General features: G+C 40.8%; 1 protein-coding gene across 1 annotated transcript in view; it reads right to left on the bottom strand.

Moving 5' to 3' along the window:
• LOC136870373 (probable tubulin polyglutamylase ttll-15) overlaps positions 1 to 18,784 on the bottom strand; it is a 157,019-nt gene that overhangs the window by 39,272 nt on the left and 98,963 nt on the right. The window contains exon 8 of the mRNA XM_067144914.2: positions 11,390 to 11,520. Within this exon, the coding sequence (XP_067001015.2) occupies positions 11,390 to 11,520 (131 nt within the window). The remainder of the gene's footprint in view (positions 1 to 11,389; positions 11,521 to 18,784) is intronic.

The following is an 18,784-nucleotide window of genomic DNA, read 5'->3' as shown; positions in this document are numbered from 1 at the left end:
GCCGTCAACGGAGGCCGGTGGCACTCCCGTACCTTCAGGGGCTGCCCAATGCTCTGTTTCAGCAGGATAATGCGTATGATTTCCAGCAGACAGACGACTTTACGAGGGGTATGGTGATCGGGCTGAGAAGGGCAGGTTGGTCGCTTCGTCAAATCGCAGCCGATACCCATAGGGATGTGTCCACGGTGCAGCGCCTGTGGCGAAGATGGTTGGCGCAGGGACATGTGGCACGTGCGAGGGGTCCAGGCGCAGCCCGAGTGACGTCAGCACGCGAGGATCGGCGCATCCGCCGCCAAGCGGTGGCAGCCCCGCACGCCACGTCAACCGCCATTCTTCAGCATGTGCAAGACACCCTGGCTGTTCCAATATCGACCAGAACAGTTTCCCGTCGATTGGTTGAAGGAGGCCTGCACTCCCGGCGTCCGCTCAGAAGACTACCATTGACTCCACAGCATAGACGTGCACGCTTGGCATGGTGCCGGGCTAGAGCGACTTGGATGAGGGAATGGCGGAACGTCGTGTTCTCCGATGAGTCACGCTTCTGTTCTGTCAGTGATAGTCACCGCAGACGAGAGTGGCGTCGGCGTGGAGAAAGGTCAAATCCGGCAGTAACTGTGTAGCGCCCTACCGCTAGACAACGCGGCATCATGGTTTGGGGCGCTATTGCGTATGATTCCACGTCACCTCTAGTGCGTATTCAAGGCACGTTAAATGCCCACCGCTACGTGCAGCATGTGCTGCGGCCGGTGGCACTCCCGTACCTTCAGGGCTGCCCAATGCTCTGTTTCAGCAGGATAATGCCCGCCCACACACTACTCGCATCTCACAACAGGCTCTACGAGGTGTACATATGCTTCCGTGGCCAGCGTACTCTCCGGATCTCTCACCAATCGAACACGTGTGGGATCTCATTGGACGCCGTTTGCAAACTCTGCCCCAGCCTCGTACGGACGACCAACTGTGGCAAATGGTTGACAGAGAATGGAGAACCATCCCTCAGGACACCATCCGCACTCTCATTGACTCTGTCCCTCGACGTGTTTCTGCGTGCATCGCCGCTCGCGGTGGTCCTACATCCTACTGAGTCGATGCCGTGCGCATTGTGTAACCTGCATATCGGTTTGAAATAAACATCAATTATTCATCCGTGCCGTCTCTGTTTTGTCCCCAACTTTCATCCCTTTCGAACCACTCCTCCTTGGTGTTGCATTGTCACTGTCAGTCAGTGTATTTGAAGATCGTCAGCACAGAGGTCATGTGTGTTATTTCCTGTCACAGATGGTATGTCATTGATATAAATCACTGATCTCTATACATGGATCGCTGATGGCAGCTCTCCGCTGCAGGAGAAAGTACGCCAAGTTGAGCGCGCGGTTTGCCATGTTGGCGTACCCATCTTAGAGCTCTCCTTATGGGGAAGCAATGAATATAAATTTTAAATCGCAATTAATGGCGCGTTGGAATAATTAAAAATATAGGGACATGTTCACTCAAAGCATAAGTACATTGGGATCACTGACACGTCGTTCCGAGGTCAGTAAATCTCCGGGATAGCAATAAAAATGAGTGTATAATAACGGCCGACTAATATTACCTTAGGTGCTGAATACATGCAATTAGCGATCGGTAACACAATACGAGTGAAAATCAGTTTCTGGAAACATTGCTGTAAATTGTATTTCATGTATGCCACGAAATTATGCATTCTTAAAATGATGTAACTATAAACGTAACTCACTATACAGGCCTAGATTCGACATACCATAATCGGTGCTTGATAATGAATTCCTGTTTCCTGTTTCTATGAAAAAACGCGCAGTTTATCAAATTAAAATATAATTGAAGCAAATGTACACTTTCATAAAACCAGCAAATATTCAAAACTTGTCAATATATCACATTACCTGCAGCTTAATTTACTATTACAGACCTCTTTAATTAAATTCAGCTACCAAAGCAATATTGTTGGTCATCATCAGAAATATGTAATACCCGTTAAATGAGCCCCAAATACAACTAGTATAATGGGATAGCCTAAAACACCCACCACACTTTGCCTTCTCCCACCACTCCAGTGTCTGAAACCCATAATTATTACTGATGTAAATAAGGTCTAGAATTCCTCCAGACTTCATTTTGTAAGATTGTTATAAGGTGACGTCAATTATTTCATCAAAACCGTCAGTTTAATTATGACAAATAAATAAAAATATAAATCTTTACTTGCAGTTAATGTTCAGTAAAATTGAAAACAGTTGGCTATACATCACTTCTAAGGCGTCCAGTTTGCCCATTTTTATCTAAACAGTCTTCCTCAAAGTGATGGGAGCAGAGAACAGCTGTTTTAGAAGGCTCCCAAGTCTCCCGCCTGATACTCCTAATCCATGATCTTAGATGTTCGGGTTTCGAGAAAGGAAACCTAGAAAAATTGCCATTCTGCTCCCAGAATATGCGAAATAAGATACAATAACCTTAAACTCAAAACACTACCCTAGGAAGATTATTATGTACAGTATAAAACTCACCGATGAAATGATTTTTCCTTCTGCTGATCGTTTCTGTTTGTACATCCAAAAGCTGAACACTGCGGTATGTTCATACCCGGTAGGATGTTTCTTCATTCGGATTTCACATAAATACATGCACATTTAAATTTAATTTTGTAATTTACAAGCAGTGTCCGCCTCTGTGGTGTAGTGGTTAGTGTGTTTAGCTGCCACCCCCAGAGGCCCGGGTTCGATTCCCGGCTCTGCCACGAAATTTGAAAAGTGGTATGAAGGCTGGAACGGGGTCCACTCAGCCTCGGAAGGTCAACTGAGTAGAGGGGGGTTCGATTCCCTCCTCATCCATCGTGGAAGTGGTTTTCCCTGGTTTCCCACTTCTCCTCCAGGCAAATGACGGGATGGTACCTAACTTAAGGCCAACGCCGCTTCCTTCCCTCTTCCTTGTCTCTATCCCTTCCAAACTGTCCATCCCCCAACAAAGCCCCTGTTCAGCATAGCAGGTGAAGCCGCCTGTGCGAGGTATTGGCCATACTCCCCAGTTGTATCCCAGACCGAAAGTCTGAATCTCGAGGACACTGCCCTTGAGGCGGTAGAGGTGGGATCCCTCGCTGAGTCCGAGGGAAAAATCCAACCCTGGAGGATAAACAGATTACGAACGAACAAATTTACAAGCATACTACAAGGCAACAAACCTAAATTCATAAAAAAACACTACTATTTATTTTGAAATAACACAGCACAGAACACCCGTGGAACTACAATCAAGGGGGTTGGCGTCACTGAACTAAGCATAAACAAAGCAAGCGCGCTCCTCGTGGTCTATTCAATGGGTCTACTGCACTGTGCGCTCGCTGCCATCTTACTACGCCAGTCATCTTCTATTCGGCTTACTGCTACCCAAGCCACCAGCCTTCCATGTATAGAGATCAGTGATATAAATACAGAAAATTAGGGGCCGTAGAATACTGCCCTGCGGGGCAACACTAAGTTTCATTTTCCATTTAGAGGCCTTGTCGTTTACTGTTACACGCTGTTGACGGTTACTCAAATAAGAACTAAAAACCTTAAGCGTAGCCAGGTCGAAATTTAGCAGTTCCATTTTCTTTATCATAGTCGGAATTACTATAGTGTCAAAGGCGCTACTGAAGTCAAGAAGGATAAGTATAGTGAGCAGTCGTTTGTCCATAGCGTTTCTAATGTCTTCAGTAACCTTCAAAAGTGCTGTCGCGGTACTGTGAACCTTCTCAAATCCAGATTGCAAAGGGTCCAAAAGAGCATTTTTATTTAGGTATTCCAGAACTTCCTCGTATACTAAACGTTCAAAGTCTTTAGAAAGCGCAGCGAGTACGGACATAGGAGGATAGTCAGAGGGTGATTGTGGGTCTAAACTCTTAGGTACCGATGTAATATTGGCTGTTTTCCAGACAGTAGGGAAAGTTCCGTTTAGTAAACAGTAGTTCAGTATGTGCGTCAGTATAGGCGAGACAGCACCCATAATGTTATGTATAAAAGTAATAGGAATATCATCTACACCTGTAGTCTTCGATTTAATCGAGTACAAAGCCTTTTAACCTGATTTTCTGTGACACTGTGAAATGTGAATGATGGATTGGCTGGAGCGGAGGGCGGTCAGTCGGTGCAGTTTATTTGGGTAGGGGCTGGTTCTACCACCTACTGGTAAAGTAGCGCGTAATTTTCCCTCCGCGTAAAAGGATGTTTCCGTTCGACCACCCCCAGGTAGCGCTATCGGCAGCATAAATCGTAGTTACCGGGCGCGTAATTTATCGGCCACTTCGAGGGCCCGATAAGACTTTACCTGCCGGGCAAGTTTTGAGAGTTGAACATTATTAGCTGAATTTCTGGTGACATACAACTTTAATTAGCTTAGTATACTGAAAAAAGCATGATGCTGTAACAGTGGCCGATATTGTATTGCAGGATCTTGAACATTAATGCTTCCCTTGTGTTGCAACGGTCACACCAGCCTCTCGCATCGGTAGCTTAGGGAACACATTATATAAGTCAAGCTTTCGTAAAGAAACTTTAAAAGGATATAAAATAAAAATCTATTTGTAAATCATTTCAAATGGGCTTTAGTTTTCTACTTTTTCAGTTTTCAGACACGAGGTATAACTTAATATATAGTATGTATCGTACGCTAACTAATCGAGTGTTCTTGTAGCGTACGGTAATGGCCAACGCACTCACTTTGTAATACGGGATATGCAGGTTCGAGTCTTTTTTATGACGAATCTTTTTTATTTCCATTATTAGCGTTGTGTTAATCTGTATGCCTCTGTTCATACGTTCTTTTGTTAATAATATATTTCATTGAAATATTTAATCGCAATATTATGTCTACTAGGAAATTGCTTTATATGCATGCTACTTATAGAAAGTTATGTTATGATTAATAGCACATAGGACTGTCGCCCAGGTAGCAGATTCCCTATTAGTTGTTTACATAGTCTTCTTGTAGATTATTTCGAAGAAATTGGAAACTATTCCATTCCCGAATTCCTCTTCCTATGAATGAATATTTATCCCGATTAGTTCTTTACATGTCCGCCTCTGTGGTGTAGTGGTTAGCGTGATTAGCTGCCACCCCCGGAGGCCCGGGTTCGATTCCCGGCTCTGCCACGAAATTTGAAAAGTGGTACGAGGGCTGGAACGGGGTCCACTCAGCCTCGGGAGGTCAACTGAGTAGAGGTGGGTTCGATTCCCACCTCAGCCATCCTGGAAGTGGTTTTCCGTGGTTTCCCACTTCTCCTCCAGGCGAATGCCGGGATGGTACCTAACTTAAGGCCACGGCCGCTTCCTTCCCTCTTCCTTGCCTATCCCTTCCAATCTTCCCATCCCTCCACAAGGCCCCTGTTCAGCATAGCAGGTGAGGCCGCCTGGGCGAGGTACTGGTCATACTCCCCAGTTGTATCCCCCGACCAAGAGTCTGAAGCTCCAGGACACTGCCCTTGAGGCGGTAGAGGTGGGATCCCTCGCTAAGTCCGAGGGAAAAACCGAACCTGGAGGGTAAACAGATGATGATGATGAGTTCTTTACATTTACAGTACCTTCCAACTTTATCTTCATAAAGTTAAACATTAGAATGAAATACAATAAATGGAAGCAGGTTGAACTAAACGAGGTCACAGAACTATTTGCAAATAGAGCATCGTGGAGATACTTAATCAATTCACAGAAGCCTGCAGATAGAATGCTCAAAGGCAGTAAGTCCGTAAAGAGGATGTGTGTGTACATAGGCCTACGTATATGGAAGCGCGTGAAAGAGAGTTAAGAACAACGGCAGGGATCGAAAATACATTTTAAAATGTAAATTAGAAATACGATGAAAACCTGCGTACCTTCTATTATGGAGCGAGCGACTTGACTAATCTACTACGAGAATACTTTTCAAAACGCTGCCTTACATGACAGGTTATAACGGGCGTAAGAAAATGTAATCTCAAGATTTTAATCCCGATTAGGTATTGATATTGAAGATCATAGATTAAAATTACGAAAGCTTGACATAAATCGTTGTCCATACCTCTTAAAACTCCCCTTATTAGGCTTTTTGGTGATAATAAGCAAACGCAAGCACAGGGAAATAAGACAATCGAAATGAGTTTCATGCATCTGACGATAGATAGCACCACACTCGAAAGCGAGAAGTCGCTGAAAATCAGTCTAGCCAACTTCGTACATCGGTGTCTAGCTCCTGGTAGCTACCTAGCGCTTGCGCGGAGGTGGTTGGACGCAAGCCAAAGTACCAGCCGATTTACACCTCCAGGTAGTTTACCTCCCGGGCAGCTGCCAGCCACTTTACCAGCAGATGGTAGAACCGGCCCTTAGTTGAATATTTATTCTACTAATGCAATCGTTCAGTTCGTCAAGTGGAATACATCTCTGTTGATGTTTTCCTATTCCCAGAGCTCCCGGTCCCATGAGCGATTAGAATTTAAGTTGTTAGCTAAATTCCGAAAATATATACTTTTTTAAATTTCTGATTAACTGCTGTGTGCGATTTCTTAAGATGCGGTTAGATTCGAAGTCTGTGTCATTTAGGGTTTGTTTAGAATGTCGAAATAACGAGTCACGGTGGGCCATCACTCTCTTGCCTTAAACATCATCTAGCCATGGACAAGAAGGACGAGGAACCTGTATTCGACGCGCGCGCGTGTGTGTGTATATCTTTGCCGCATTATTTGTATGAAATGTCATTTCTTTATTGCTTATCACATGACCATTATTATAATAACATTACCGTATTTATTCTAAACCAGAATATTGCATCCTTACTAAAACTGTTTATTCTTGCATTCATTTCACTTGTACTCGGAATGTATGAAATGCTGCAGTTATGTAGGGATGGGAGTAACAGAGATAGCCGGGGAACGGGGAAGGTTTGTCGTCCAAGGAGTCCAGACACCCCAGGAGTTTTAACGAATGTCCTTTTATTGCGCATTTTATACATAATGTACATTAATATTAGCTTCCGGAGTCCGACTCATTGGCTGAATAATGAGTGTTGAGGCCATCGGTTCAGACGGTCCCGGGTTCGATTCCCGGCTGGGTTGGGGATTTTAATTGCGTCTGATTAATTCTTCTGGCTGGGGATTGGGTGTTTGTCCCAACATATTCAGGCAGCATACTACACTACCAACCACCAAAGAAACTCGCAACACTGATTACATCCCTCTATATAGGGTTGGCGTCGGGAAGGACATCCGGCCGTAAAACAGGGCCAAATCCACATGTGCGGCACAGTTCGCACCCGCGACCCCACAGATGTGGGAAAAGCGGGAAGAAGAAGAAGAAGATGAAAATTACTATCAGCTTCCGGAATCAGCACGAATCCACCACTCTTACTTGGATCCAACGACACTCATTTCCTTTTTCGGTATTCTACACTACCTAAACTATGGAAGTTTGGGCACCTAACAAAATAAAATTCTGGATGAATGCCCCCCCGCCCAAATTGAAATCCTGGCTACGCTACTGCTCAGCTCCATTTGTGCTTGTACCGGTCTGTCACTGGACCGGTAGCGTGTCACCGCGGAGCCATGCTCCTCAGCTCCATCTGTGGCTGGACCGGTCTGTCACTGGACCGGTAGCGTGTCACCGCGGAGCCATGCTCCTTAGCTCCATCTGTGGTTGGACCGGTTTGTCACTGGACCGGCAACGTGTCACTGCTCCAGTCGTGTCACTGGAGCAGTTGGAGCAGTGACACATTATTTCTGGACCGTCACACCTCTAGTTACACATTTGGTCATGTAGTGTGCAGAGTCCGTAACTACTACCACTACACACTCCCGTTCAATTTCATAGAAATTCGAAGTGTTTAATATGGCATTAGCGCAATTTGCCCTATCAGCAGAATCTAGAAAAACAAAGACTGCCAGATGGGAGTTCATTTCAGTTGATGGTACTGATGGATGTAGTAGGATGTTAAAAACACACCTACCATTCTTATCAGTTGTTTTGTCACATAGCAGAACCAAGTCTTCCCCCTTCTTTCACCAATCATAGAGTTGCATTTCTGATGGATCTGATTTGCTGATGGTAAATCTCCACTTCCGCGAACGTACTTATTAAGCCAAGTACAGATAGCAGGATTGTCTAGTTTTTCTACTGGTATGCTAGCTTTCACAAACGCAGTAATAGCATGACGAATATAAGAACCAAGTGTGATGACTCAACTGTTATAGCGTGGTAGTTTGTGAACCCGCCACTGGGAGCACTGCAAACGTCGGTGTCCAACACGTGCTTGAATAGACCGGCAAACCATGTGTTGGAAAGGGCGGGAGATGTTATTGTGCGAGATATTTCAACTCAACAAGTTGAATTTCCTTTGCTTTCAGTTCCTAAACTCAGTTCATTGTGTGTTGAGCACTTAAAGCACGTGTGTTATGTGGCCTGATTAAATTAATAGTTCAACATGCCGTATTGTTTTGTGCCTGGCTGTAAGTCAGGCTATGGTAGAGTAGTTAAGGGTATAAAATTCTTTTCACCACCGAAGGATAGAAATACATTTGAAAAATGGACCAGAGCTATTCCACGAAAGGAATAGTAGAATTTGTCTAGTTCATTTCTCTGATGATTTGATAGTAAAATCAGATAACTTTATAGGGAATGGTGAAAAAGTGGTTATGCCTCGTGAGAGATGGAAATTACGTCCAGGAGCAGTGCCTCACATTTTCCCTAATTTGCCGAAAAACCTTTCAAGTGAGATTAAGTCCCGTGAAACTCCCAACAGGAAAAAAGATTCTAGACACCACTAGGAGAAGAAGAAAGAAGATTGAAGACGGGAGTGTAGCAGCAAGTAGAGAATTAAAAGGTCAGTCTAATGTTGATCAAAATTTGGGTTATTCTAGTGTGCTTTCTGATGCCAAAAAAAACAATATTATCGCTCGAAAGGCGCCTAAAAATGTTAATCGAAATTTAAATCGAGCTAGATCCAGTCTAAACTCAGCAAAATCGAGAATCAATTTACTGGAGAAGCAGGTTAGAAATACACAGTTCGAAACTCTTCGATTGAGAAGTGTTTAGTGTACCATTTGCCTGGGTACGTTGTTAAGCACACTTCTAAATTTATTAAGTGTTCGCCCTGTGCCCATTCTCTACGTGACAATAATCATAGTACATTTTCAGTTCTCTCCGAAATAAAAGACTATGGATCAAGCAATAATGAAATGTTTTAACATGTCCTTCGAAAAGTGTATGTGACATTCTTTTCCAGGCCGAGAATGTAGTTAGTGAAAAACTGAACTCAAAATCGATGAGGAGCGAAATATTTTTTGATTGTATCGATTCTATAGACAAAATTTCAGTTAATCCTTCAGGTGCTGGCTGTTGTCTTCAACGTGTTATGGATATAATCCCAAGCCTTGTTTATCATTATCTGAAGTAGCCGATTTTTCTTCAGAGTGAAAGAAATCCGGCGAGATTTACAATATCGAACATCCGCCAAATCTTCACCCAAGCTTTAGAAAGTCCAGTAACCGACAAACTGAGATGGTAAGTAGAGTATTACCTTTAAATAGTTCATGGGTGTTTTTTAATATTGGGAGTTGTGTTATTTATGTATATACACTCGAGTAACTTGTGCTTTTCGCAACATGTGATGCAAGTCGTAGCTCTTATTTCCGTGTATGATATTTTTCCATTGTTCTCTGCCGTGGTATTTTAATTGTAATCTCTCATTTTTTTTATAAAAGACAGTGTATATACTTATCAGTCACGGAGTAATACGTTTCCTGTGTCACCATTCCTAAGACCAGCTGAGAGGTATTTTGGAGCTACCAAACTCTAGCACTGCCTGACGGGGCGCGCCTGAACTCGATGAGTCATCACACTTGGTTCTTATATTCGTCATGGTAATAGTGTCCAAAATAAACTATTCTTTCTAATCCTTCATGTGACTAACCTTTGATAGTGTTTCTTTCAATATGGCCACTCTAGGAACACTAACTTCAAGACGCAATCTATCCGACAATCACAATACTTGCATATAAGAATGCCATATGAAATTATAAATTCCTCATTACTATATTCTTTAAGTTTGTCCGAGGCAGAAACTGCTACCTTCGGCATTTTAAAACCGAATTTGCGATGCCCAGTAACAAACACTGTTTTCACACGGTTGATTGTAGTCACACACCAGTACAAAGTTGTAACAAGACGCAAAATTTATTTCTGAATTCCTTTCATAATATTTAAATTACGCCGCGCCTCATCTTTGCTTACTACTAAGTTCGGAACTACTACAACTAAAATGTAGTCTTCCACTGATTCACGTAAATAACACACCAGCTTCGATGATAATGCACAATTATTTGAGCACCTTTTATTACATGACGGTATATAGAATTCTTTACTATGAATTACACTCGCTACCGATGTAACAGGAGGCAGACATAGTTCCCAATTTGCAAAATAATCATGTTACTTTTTTGAGGTAGTCCCCAAATGATTCGTGCCACGAGACAACAGCCGTTCACCACCAGCCACACCGCTATCATCCAAAACAGTTGTGTGTAACGAGCCTATCTACAATATATAGCAGTATTGATTGCCCATCGAGAAACAATATAATCTATCATTCTCGAATTTACACCAAACAATTTGAATATCAGCTTGTGGACAAGAATGTCTGAAATGGTGTGGAAATGTATTTATAAATGATGTTTTTTTAAAAATTGTATTTCATTGTGTAATTCACACAATTAGCGTTATTTTACCATTTAAATTCACTCCTGGACAACACGAAACGTGTAAATATATGAAAATAAAACTATCCTAACCTCTAAATAGATTTTTCATTTTATCGCTAATTAACAAAACCTAACACCTCTAGTTATGAAGCATCAAAAGTCAACACTGCTTGGATTCAGGTTTACTGATAAATCAATATGTAACAGATACGGAACCAATAAAAATATCAGTAAAAAAGTATTTTGTAGTATAAAAATGGCAATTGCAATGCTATTTGCTCATGATAATTTTATATGCAAAAATGTAAGAGAGAAGTACAAGAAAAGCTTGGTGTAGTAAATTGTAAGAATGAAAAATGGGGAATAAGAGTCAGTATGAACAAAAACAAGACAATGAGTTAGAAAAAGAGAGAAAGCAATAAAAACCAGAGAAAAGATTGAGTTGTAGAAAATGTAATGTAAGGTACTTAAGAAGTGAATGAATCAAGAATAGTATACTGAAATAAACAGGAGGCTAGAACTGGAAAGTGATTTCTATCACAGACAGCAGGATTCAGTATAGAACAAAGGAAACACTGCTTATAATTTCCTTTTAACGTCATAACAAACAGATAAAAATGTCACTTCAATATATTCAACATTAATGTAATTAAAGAGAAACTATGCATTACTTACCGCACTTTGAGAGATTCTGCCTTGATCATACGACCAATACCAACTAAACCAAACATGTTGAATATTACCTGCTCAAACAGAAGTCCGTTACGAGGAAAGTGTTCAGAAGACAGATTGGGAGACATGTTTGCCTGGGGAAGAGAGAAAAAAATTAGAATAGACGAAGAAAATATACAAAAGAGAAGAGTATGATACACATTGTACGTCTTGGTAGTGACAAGATCAGTAAGTCTGTTGTGCATGCAATGATCGAAGCTTTCGCTGGTAATCACCCGTATATTGACATGGAAAGTGAGTAGGCCTATAAGTAATATTTAATATACGTGATTTCAATATTTAACAGGATAAAATACGATAGTGCGTGAAAAGTTCAAACCATTGATATTGTGTGTTAGTGAAATTGCGTTTTTAGGTTACCTAGTTTCGTCATAGAAAATAACATAGTATAGATATTTCTCTGCGACCTGAGTCACGGCCAGCTAGACTCCCTATACGGCACGATATCTGGAGCTGGAATCCAGTGTGACTCTGTGGATTTGAATCCAGCATCTATGGAACATGGCCACAATATCACAGACGTGGAACGCACGCATGATACATGCAATAGTAGTATTGAACAGAATGCGAAAACGAATCTGAGGCTTGATATCACTCAACAAATTATGGAGGATATGCTAAAAGAGGAAGAACAGCTGGAAATCGCCAGGGGCCTGTTGAAAAGTATTCTTGCAATTCAGCAGAAACATATGAAGATGGAAATTCAGCAAGGTTCAAAGAAATTAGAGGAAGCCCTAGATGCGGGATCTACACACAGAAAAGCTTGGAAAGCAACTAGAGCATTAATGCAAAAGGATTTGCCCGTTCAAGAGAAAGTAGAACAGAGCACCACAAACAGGAACGTAGAACAGGATAACTGGGAAATAGCGTTATCCAAGAAGAAGAAGAAGAAGAAGAAGAAAAAGAAGAAGAGGGAACATAGGCAGAAGAAGGCAGATGAAGGTGAAGGTACTCAATCTGAACCAGTACCAGTATATGAAACTGTTAAAAAGAACGAGCAACGGAAACGTTCACCTATAAGAAGCCGCCCAGAAGCCGTACTTATTAAACCGATGAATGGTAAGACTTTCGCAGATGTTGTGAAGGATATCCGCAGCAAGGTGAACCCAGAAGACAGTGGCGCTGGTATTAGACCGATCAGGAAAATTATATCTGGAGCGGTTCTTCTTGAATATAATAAGGCCACGGAAAAGGAGAAAAGAGAAAATTTTAATAAATCACTTAAAGGTGCTCTTGGACATGATGGCGAAGTAAAGGTTTTGACGCCTAGAACTACATTGGAAATTCGGGATATGGACAGCGCCACCACTATTTCCGACATAGAGGAGGCTGTAAGACGAGAATTAGAAAATCTTAATCAAGAATTGAAGGTCTCAATCACAAATCCGAACAGCAGGGGACAAAAAATCGCCATTGTGGAGATAGAAGATAGCGAGGCACAAAAGCTGTTAGACATAGGCAAAATTAAAGTAGGCTGGCTGTTCTGCAGAGTAAGACGGTGGGCCGTAGTTCCTCGGTGCTTTAGATGTCTGTCATACGGGCATCAAGCACGAAACTGTAAAGGATTGGACAGAAGTAAACTCTGCTTTAAGTGCGGGGAAGCTGGCCACAAGGCAGTACGATGCAAAACGAATCAAACATGCATAATTTGCACAGATATGGGCGTTGAAGAGTCAAAACGACATCATGCTCTTGGCTCAGGCAAGTGTATTGTGTTTCGTGAAGCACTAGACAAGGCCAAAACGTAGTGGTGAATGGTACAGATCCTTCAAGCCAATATACACAGGAGTCTAACTACCAATGATCTATTGACGCAGATGGCTTGTCAGATAGGAGCAGACATCTTGATTCTTAGCGAACAATATCAAGACAGATCAACCAGGCTGGTTTTCAGACAATCTAGGGACAGCTGCGATATGGGTACCAGACCTTGGAAAATATTGTTATAAATCAAGGATGCGGAGATGGATTTGTCTGGGTCCAAGTTGATAAGGCAATTTTTGTCAGCTGTTATTTTACCCCGAATGAGGCTATTTCTGACTTTCAGGCAAAACTAGATGAGCTTGAAGGTACTCTGCAAGGGATGAACACTAACCTAGTTTTTGCTGGTGATTTTAATGCTCAAGCAGTTGAATGGAATATGCCTCAAACAGATTCTAGAGGGCGGCGTACAATGGAGATGGTCGCCAGATTGGGATTAATGGTTATCAACGATGGTAATGTAACAACCTTTCAGCGACCAGGGTGTCAGGGAACTATACCAGATGTAACCTTTGCTTCTGAAGACATTGCGTCTAGGATAACTGAATGGCGAGTAATTGAAGAATATACTGGAAGCGAACATCAGTATATCACTTTTCGTGTACTTCAAGAGACTCCGCATCTAAGGATTACTACGCGCAAGCCAGAAAGATGGAACATAGCCACTATGGATAGAGAAAAATTTCATGAAGTAATACAGAATGGAATGGACTGTATGACGTATACATGTCACAGAGGCAAGAGAAGCATACTTGTTAATAAATGCGTGGAACACACCATGAGGCTCCTTCAGCAAGCATGTGACGCATCAACGACCAGAATCAAACAACGGAGAGGCAAGAGTACAGCATATTGGTGGAAGGAAGAAATTGCTGAGCTGAGGAAACAATGCCTGTGACTAAGACGGACACAAAGAGCACGACATAACGATAAAGCTCTCTCAGTAGAATACAAGACTATGAAGAAAAGACTTGCGAAATACAATTAAAAAGAGTAAAGCGGACAAGTGGTGGGAAACGTCTAAGGAAGTGGATGAAAATCCATGGGGATTAGGGTATAAAATTGTTATGAATAAATTCGGGATGCTACCAAGCGCTATCATGGATCCACGCACCATGGAAGAAATAGTACACACACTATTCCCTGATCATGCAGAGAGGATTGATGATGCGGCCGAGAAAGAACTAGATAATGTACCAACTTTTACAACTGAAGAATTGATAACAGCAATTCATTCCCTTAGAAATAAGAAAGCCCCTGGACCAGATGGTATTCCAGCAGAAGTACTGAAGGTGGCAGTCAAATTATGTCCTCAACTGCTGTTGAGAATGTATAATCCTTGTTTGGAAGCGGGAATTTTTAACTTTTGTTGGAAGATAGCTAGAATGGTTCTGATCAGTAAAGGGAAAACTGGGGATTACAGACCTCTATGTATGCTGGACACCGCCGCGAAAGGTTTAGAGAAGCTACTACATCCGAGAATACTAGCAGCAGTCCAATTAGCTGGCGACCTTTCTGACCAACAACATGGATTTTGCAGAGGTCACTCAACGTTAGATGCTGTGAAGGAAGTGGTGAAGACAGCAGAACGAGCTCGAATGGGTAATCATTACTCTAGAAAGCTGACGCTTCTTGTGACCCTAGATGCTAAAAATGCTTTCAACTCGGCAAGATGGAGTGATATTTTGGAAGCTCTACAAGAAACTTTCAAGCTACCAGAATATCTCATGTATATACTGCGAGACAATTTGAAAGACCGTACATCGTTATACGACACGGAAGATGGTCAGAGAAGAAAACGGCTCACAGCTGGTGCAGCGCAAGGCTCAATTCTCGGACCACACCTTTGGAATATCATGTATGATGGTATGATGGCTGGAGAAGCCAGAAGATGTAAAACTTGTGGGTTATGCTGATGATGTGGCTGCTGTGATAGTAACCCGTAACCTAGAGCTGGCTCAATTTAAACTGAATCAGGTGATGCGACGTGTCAAAAATGGATGATATATCACAAGTTAGAACTTGCAGATCATAAAACGGAAATTGTCCTCCTGACGAGGAAAAGGATTATACTGTTGTATTGATGCAGATCGGGCAGATAGCCATCGAAACAACTAGGAGCACAAAATATCTTGGTGTAACGCTTGATACAAAGCTTACATATTGGGACCACATCCAACGAGTAACAGATAAGGTAGCGAAAACCATGACTGCACTGAGTAGAGTCATGGGAAATATCAAGGGGCCGAAATCTAGTAAAAGGCGGCTTCTTATGTCGATTGTTCAATCGATACTGCTATACGGTTCGGAAATTTTGGCTGAATTGTTAAAATTTGCGAAATATCGAACAAGAATTGCGGCTGTACAACACCTCCTAGATAATAAGGCCTCACAACTGTTCCGCATATCTACCGTGACGTCACTACCGGGAGGCAAGCTTGAACCTTCTCAGTGTCAAGAAAGCAATGAGTGTGGCCATGTGTCGGTGCAATTAAGAAGAAGTGTTTTAATTATTTTAATGTACCAGTTGCGAATCGTTCTGTACAATGGTGCTAAAGTGTTGTGTGTCCAACTGCAAGGGAAATTACGATAATGATAACGAAGTCCATGTGTTTAAGTTCCCGAAAGATGAGGTTATACAGCAGAGATGGTTACGTGCAATTCCAAGACAAGATTACAGAGTTACTAATTACTCGGTGGTGAGTAACTGTTACTTGTACATTCTCACATAATCATAATGCACATAGGCCTATTAGGTATTGCACCCGCTGTCGCAACGGTTTGCAAAACAACTCCCAGTAGCTCAATTTATTCTCAGGGTATACCAATACACAGGAAAGATCTGAAAATCTTTCACTAAGTTTCGCTTAACGTGAATCCAATGAAGATATAAGATCGCCCGAAGAAGTAATATATGTAAATAGTTCGCCTATATCAAGTGCTAACGTTGTAATTCCATAAAGAATTGCATTCAAACACCTATACAATAAATAAATTACTAATATTATAAACTATCTCAAGGACTGAGTAAGATGAAAAGAAATCAACACTCACAAATTATATAAAAATAATAAAATCAACATTTATTTAATTAGAAGATTGCCCTAGGAAAAGAAATGATATTTATGATTTATTATCTTCATCACTATGCACAATAATGATTTCTAAGTCAGCGTTGGCTTATAGAAAAGAAAATGAAAAATAATGTTGACTTGTTCTGAATAGTTTCCGAAATAAATCTAAATATAAATATTATTGTTCATAATTAATCATGGGACATCCAAAATATTCTTGGAAATAACTCATCTAATTGCAGTTCATATTGTAATGATGTTTCAACACCTCTTAATCACTTATACATCACCATCCTGAACAGGTTAAATAAATAAAGTCGAAATAAATGAATGAAATTTGAATAAAAATGGATAGAATCTGAATAAAATTAATAAAATTTGAATAAAGTGAATACAATGTATAAAATCTGAACTCAGTTAATTCGGGTTTCTTCTTGGATATTATTTATTAACATCTCACGTGCTAAGGCTTTACATCCCTAATGCCTGCTAAATTCGGCTCCTAGTCTTTCATTTCCCTATATATTAATCTCTTATAAAATGTAAATTCAAATAAACACAGTTCAAGAATAAATAAACTACCTATATATATCCACATAATTCTTGATTTATATATTTTTCAAATTTCAATCATTTCCCTACTGTGCAAGTTACTAGGTTCATTTATGCAGTATAAAGATGAATATCGCCCATTTATATTTTGGGATTACATTACCGCGTATATATCTATCATGTCTTCCATTTGGCATAAATACAGTTCGAGAATATGTCATAGAACTCTCATGCTTCCAATACAACATCAATTATTATCATAACATTTCATGTAAATCTCAATTAAAAGTCACAATATAATATTCATACCTTGGTCTTGGTCATTCCCGCGGTGTACTTCCTCTTACGTATATGCATCGTTTCATAAGATCCTTACCTCTTTAAATGTGACATATCATTCCCTTCAATATGTATATTCCTTGCATTTACCATTAATCATCACATAATCCTCCGTATTACAAAATATTTCCTCTTATTCCGCCGTCTTACGCTTCAGAACATCATCTCAACTATTCCATATCACACCTTAATTAACATAACCTTCTATCTGAAAAAGTTGTGATTATTCATATATCGCTTTGCTAAATATGTCACAATTGCATTTCACACAAACCACTTCTCAATAAAGTTATGATGCATAACCCCAAAATGAGGTTTTTAATACTACACTATCGCTGTACAAGGAGTACATAATTACATTCATCCATTTATGACGCAATCCATGAGTATGTTCACTGCGAGATTTATCGAAATTCCACAACATATGTTAACTCTTAGCAATCAGCTGTTACCTCAAGACACTTCATTCATATTCTCAAGTACCTCACCATTTTATCCGACCGAAATGCGGTTATGTGTTTGTAAAGTAAATAGGAATCCAATTCTATACTGCCTTATTATATCATTAAAGACTTAAATATCTCACATTTCTCTGCCTATAATCACTTGCACACTTAATTAGATGGTTTGTATCACCAATTTCAAGGCACATGCCAAATTAGAAATAAATATATAGATCAAGAATTAAGCTACTAAAATGTAAAGACTTAGCTCGTTCGTTATTACTCCGGGGCCAGTTGTTCATCTTTGACCGTCATGGGGTTAGCTATGCGATCAGGATCTGGGGTTGACCATCACTCCTCCTCCAGTTCAGAACCGAATTCTGGTGGGTAGAATTCCTCTTTCATCATGGGCTGGTCATCTGGTTGGATAATGCCTTTCTCATCATGGGCGGCATCCGGTCGGGCGATACCTCTCTCCAAGTTGGTCCATCTTACACGTTTAGCAGTTCATCATCTTGTTAGTTCTGCTGGCAACAAAAATAAATACTCCCGAGAAGAACATTGTCATAGTAAAATTAGTCTGAGATTAATATTTCTTCCAGTTACTGTTCTTTTTCTTCCTTTGGGTTATAACTCCCATCTCTTCAAATTACGTGTTATGTATATATCAGCTATCTCGGGAAAAAGTCTCAAAAATTGGTTAATAATTTTTAGAGTTGTTTTTCTTCCAGCTTGTGTATCAATAAATAGTCTTCTTTTCGTTTATATTTCTCTAGCGCAGATCGTATGTTCCCCTCCTGCAGATATAAGCTTGCTCTCGGGTTTCCACTGAGCGTATTTAATCTATCTCGCTTAGCTATAATATTTCAGCTAATTATGATTTCACTGTAGGTCGATTATGCTGTTTGCTTTGCAACGAAAATAGCCTTTCTTCATGAATTTCTCCTAAATCCCTTATAATTTCGTCCAATTTATTGCACGATCACAGGTCACGTCTTCACTCCTATGATTCAATTTTTCTTAAGTAGTTAAACAATCTTTTCTGTTCTATTTTTTCAAAACAATCTACATGATTTTTGCTGTTCCGCACCGCCTTCGGTATATGTCCGTTCCCAGATATGCATGGCCTTCTGTTATACATCGTATCATATACTCACTGCATATTCTCT

The sequence above is a fragment of the Anabrus simplex genome, chromosome 1 (assembly GCF_040414725.1).
Source record: "Anabrus simplex isolate iqAnaSimp1 chromosome 1, ASM4041472v1, whole genome shotgun sequence".
In the NCBI taxonomy this organism is placed as follows: Eukaryota; Metazoa; Arthropoda; class Insecta; order Orthoptera; family Tettigoniidae; genus Anabrus; species Anabrus simplex.
This window is presented reverse-complemented; position numbering and strand designations above follow the sequence as displayed.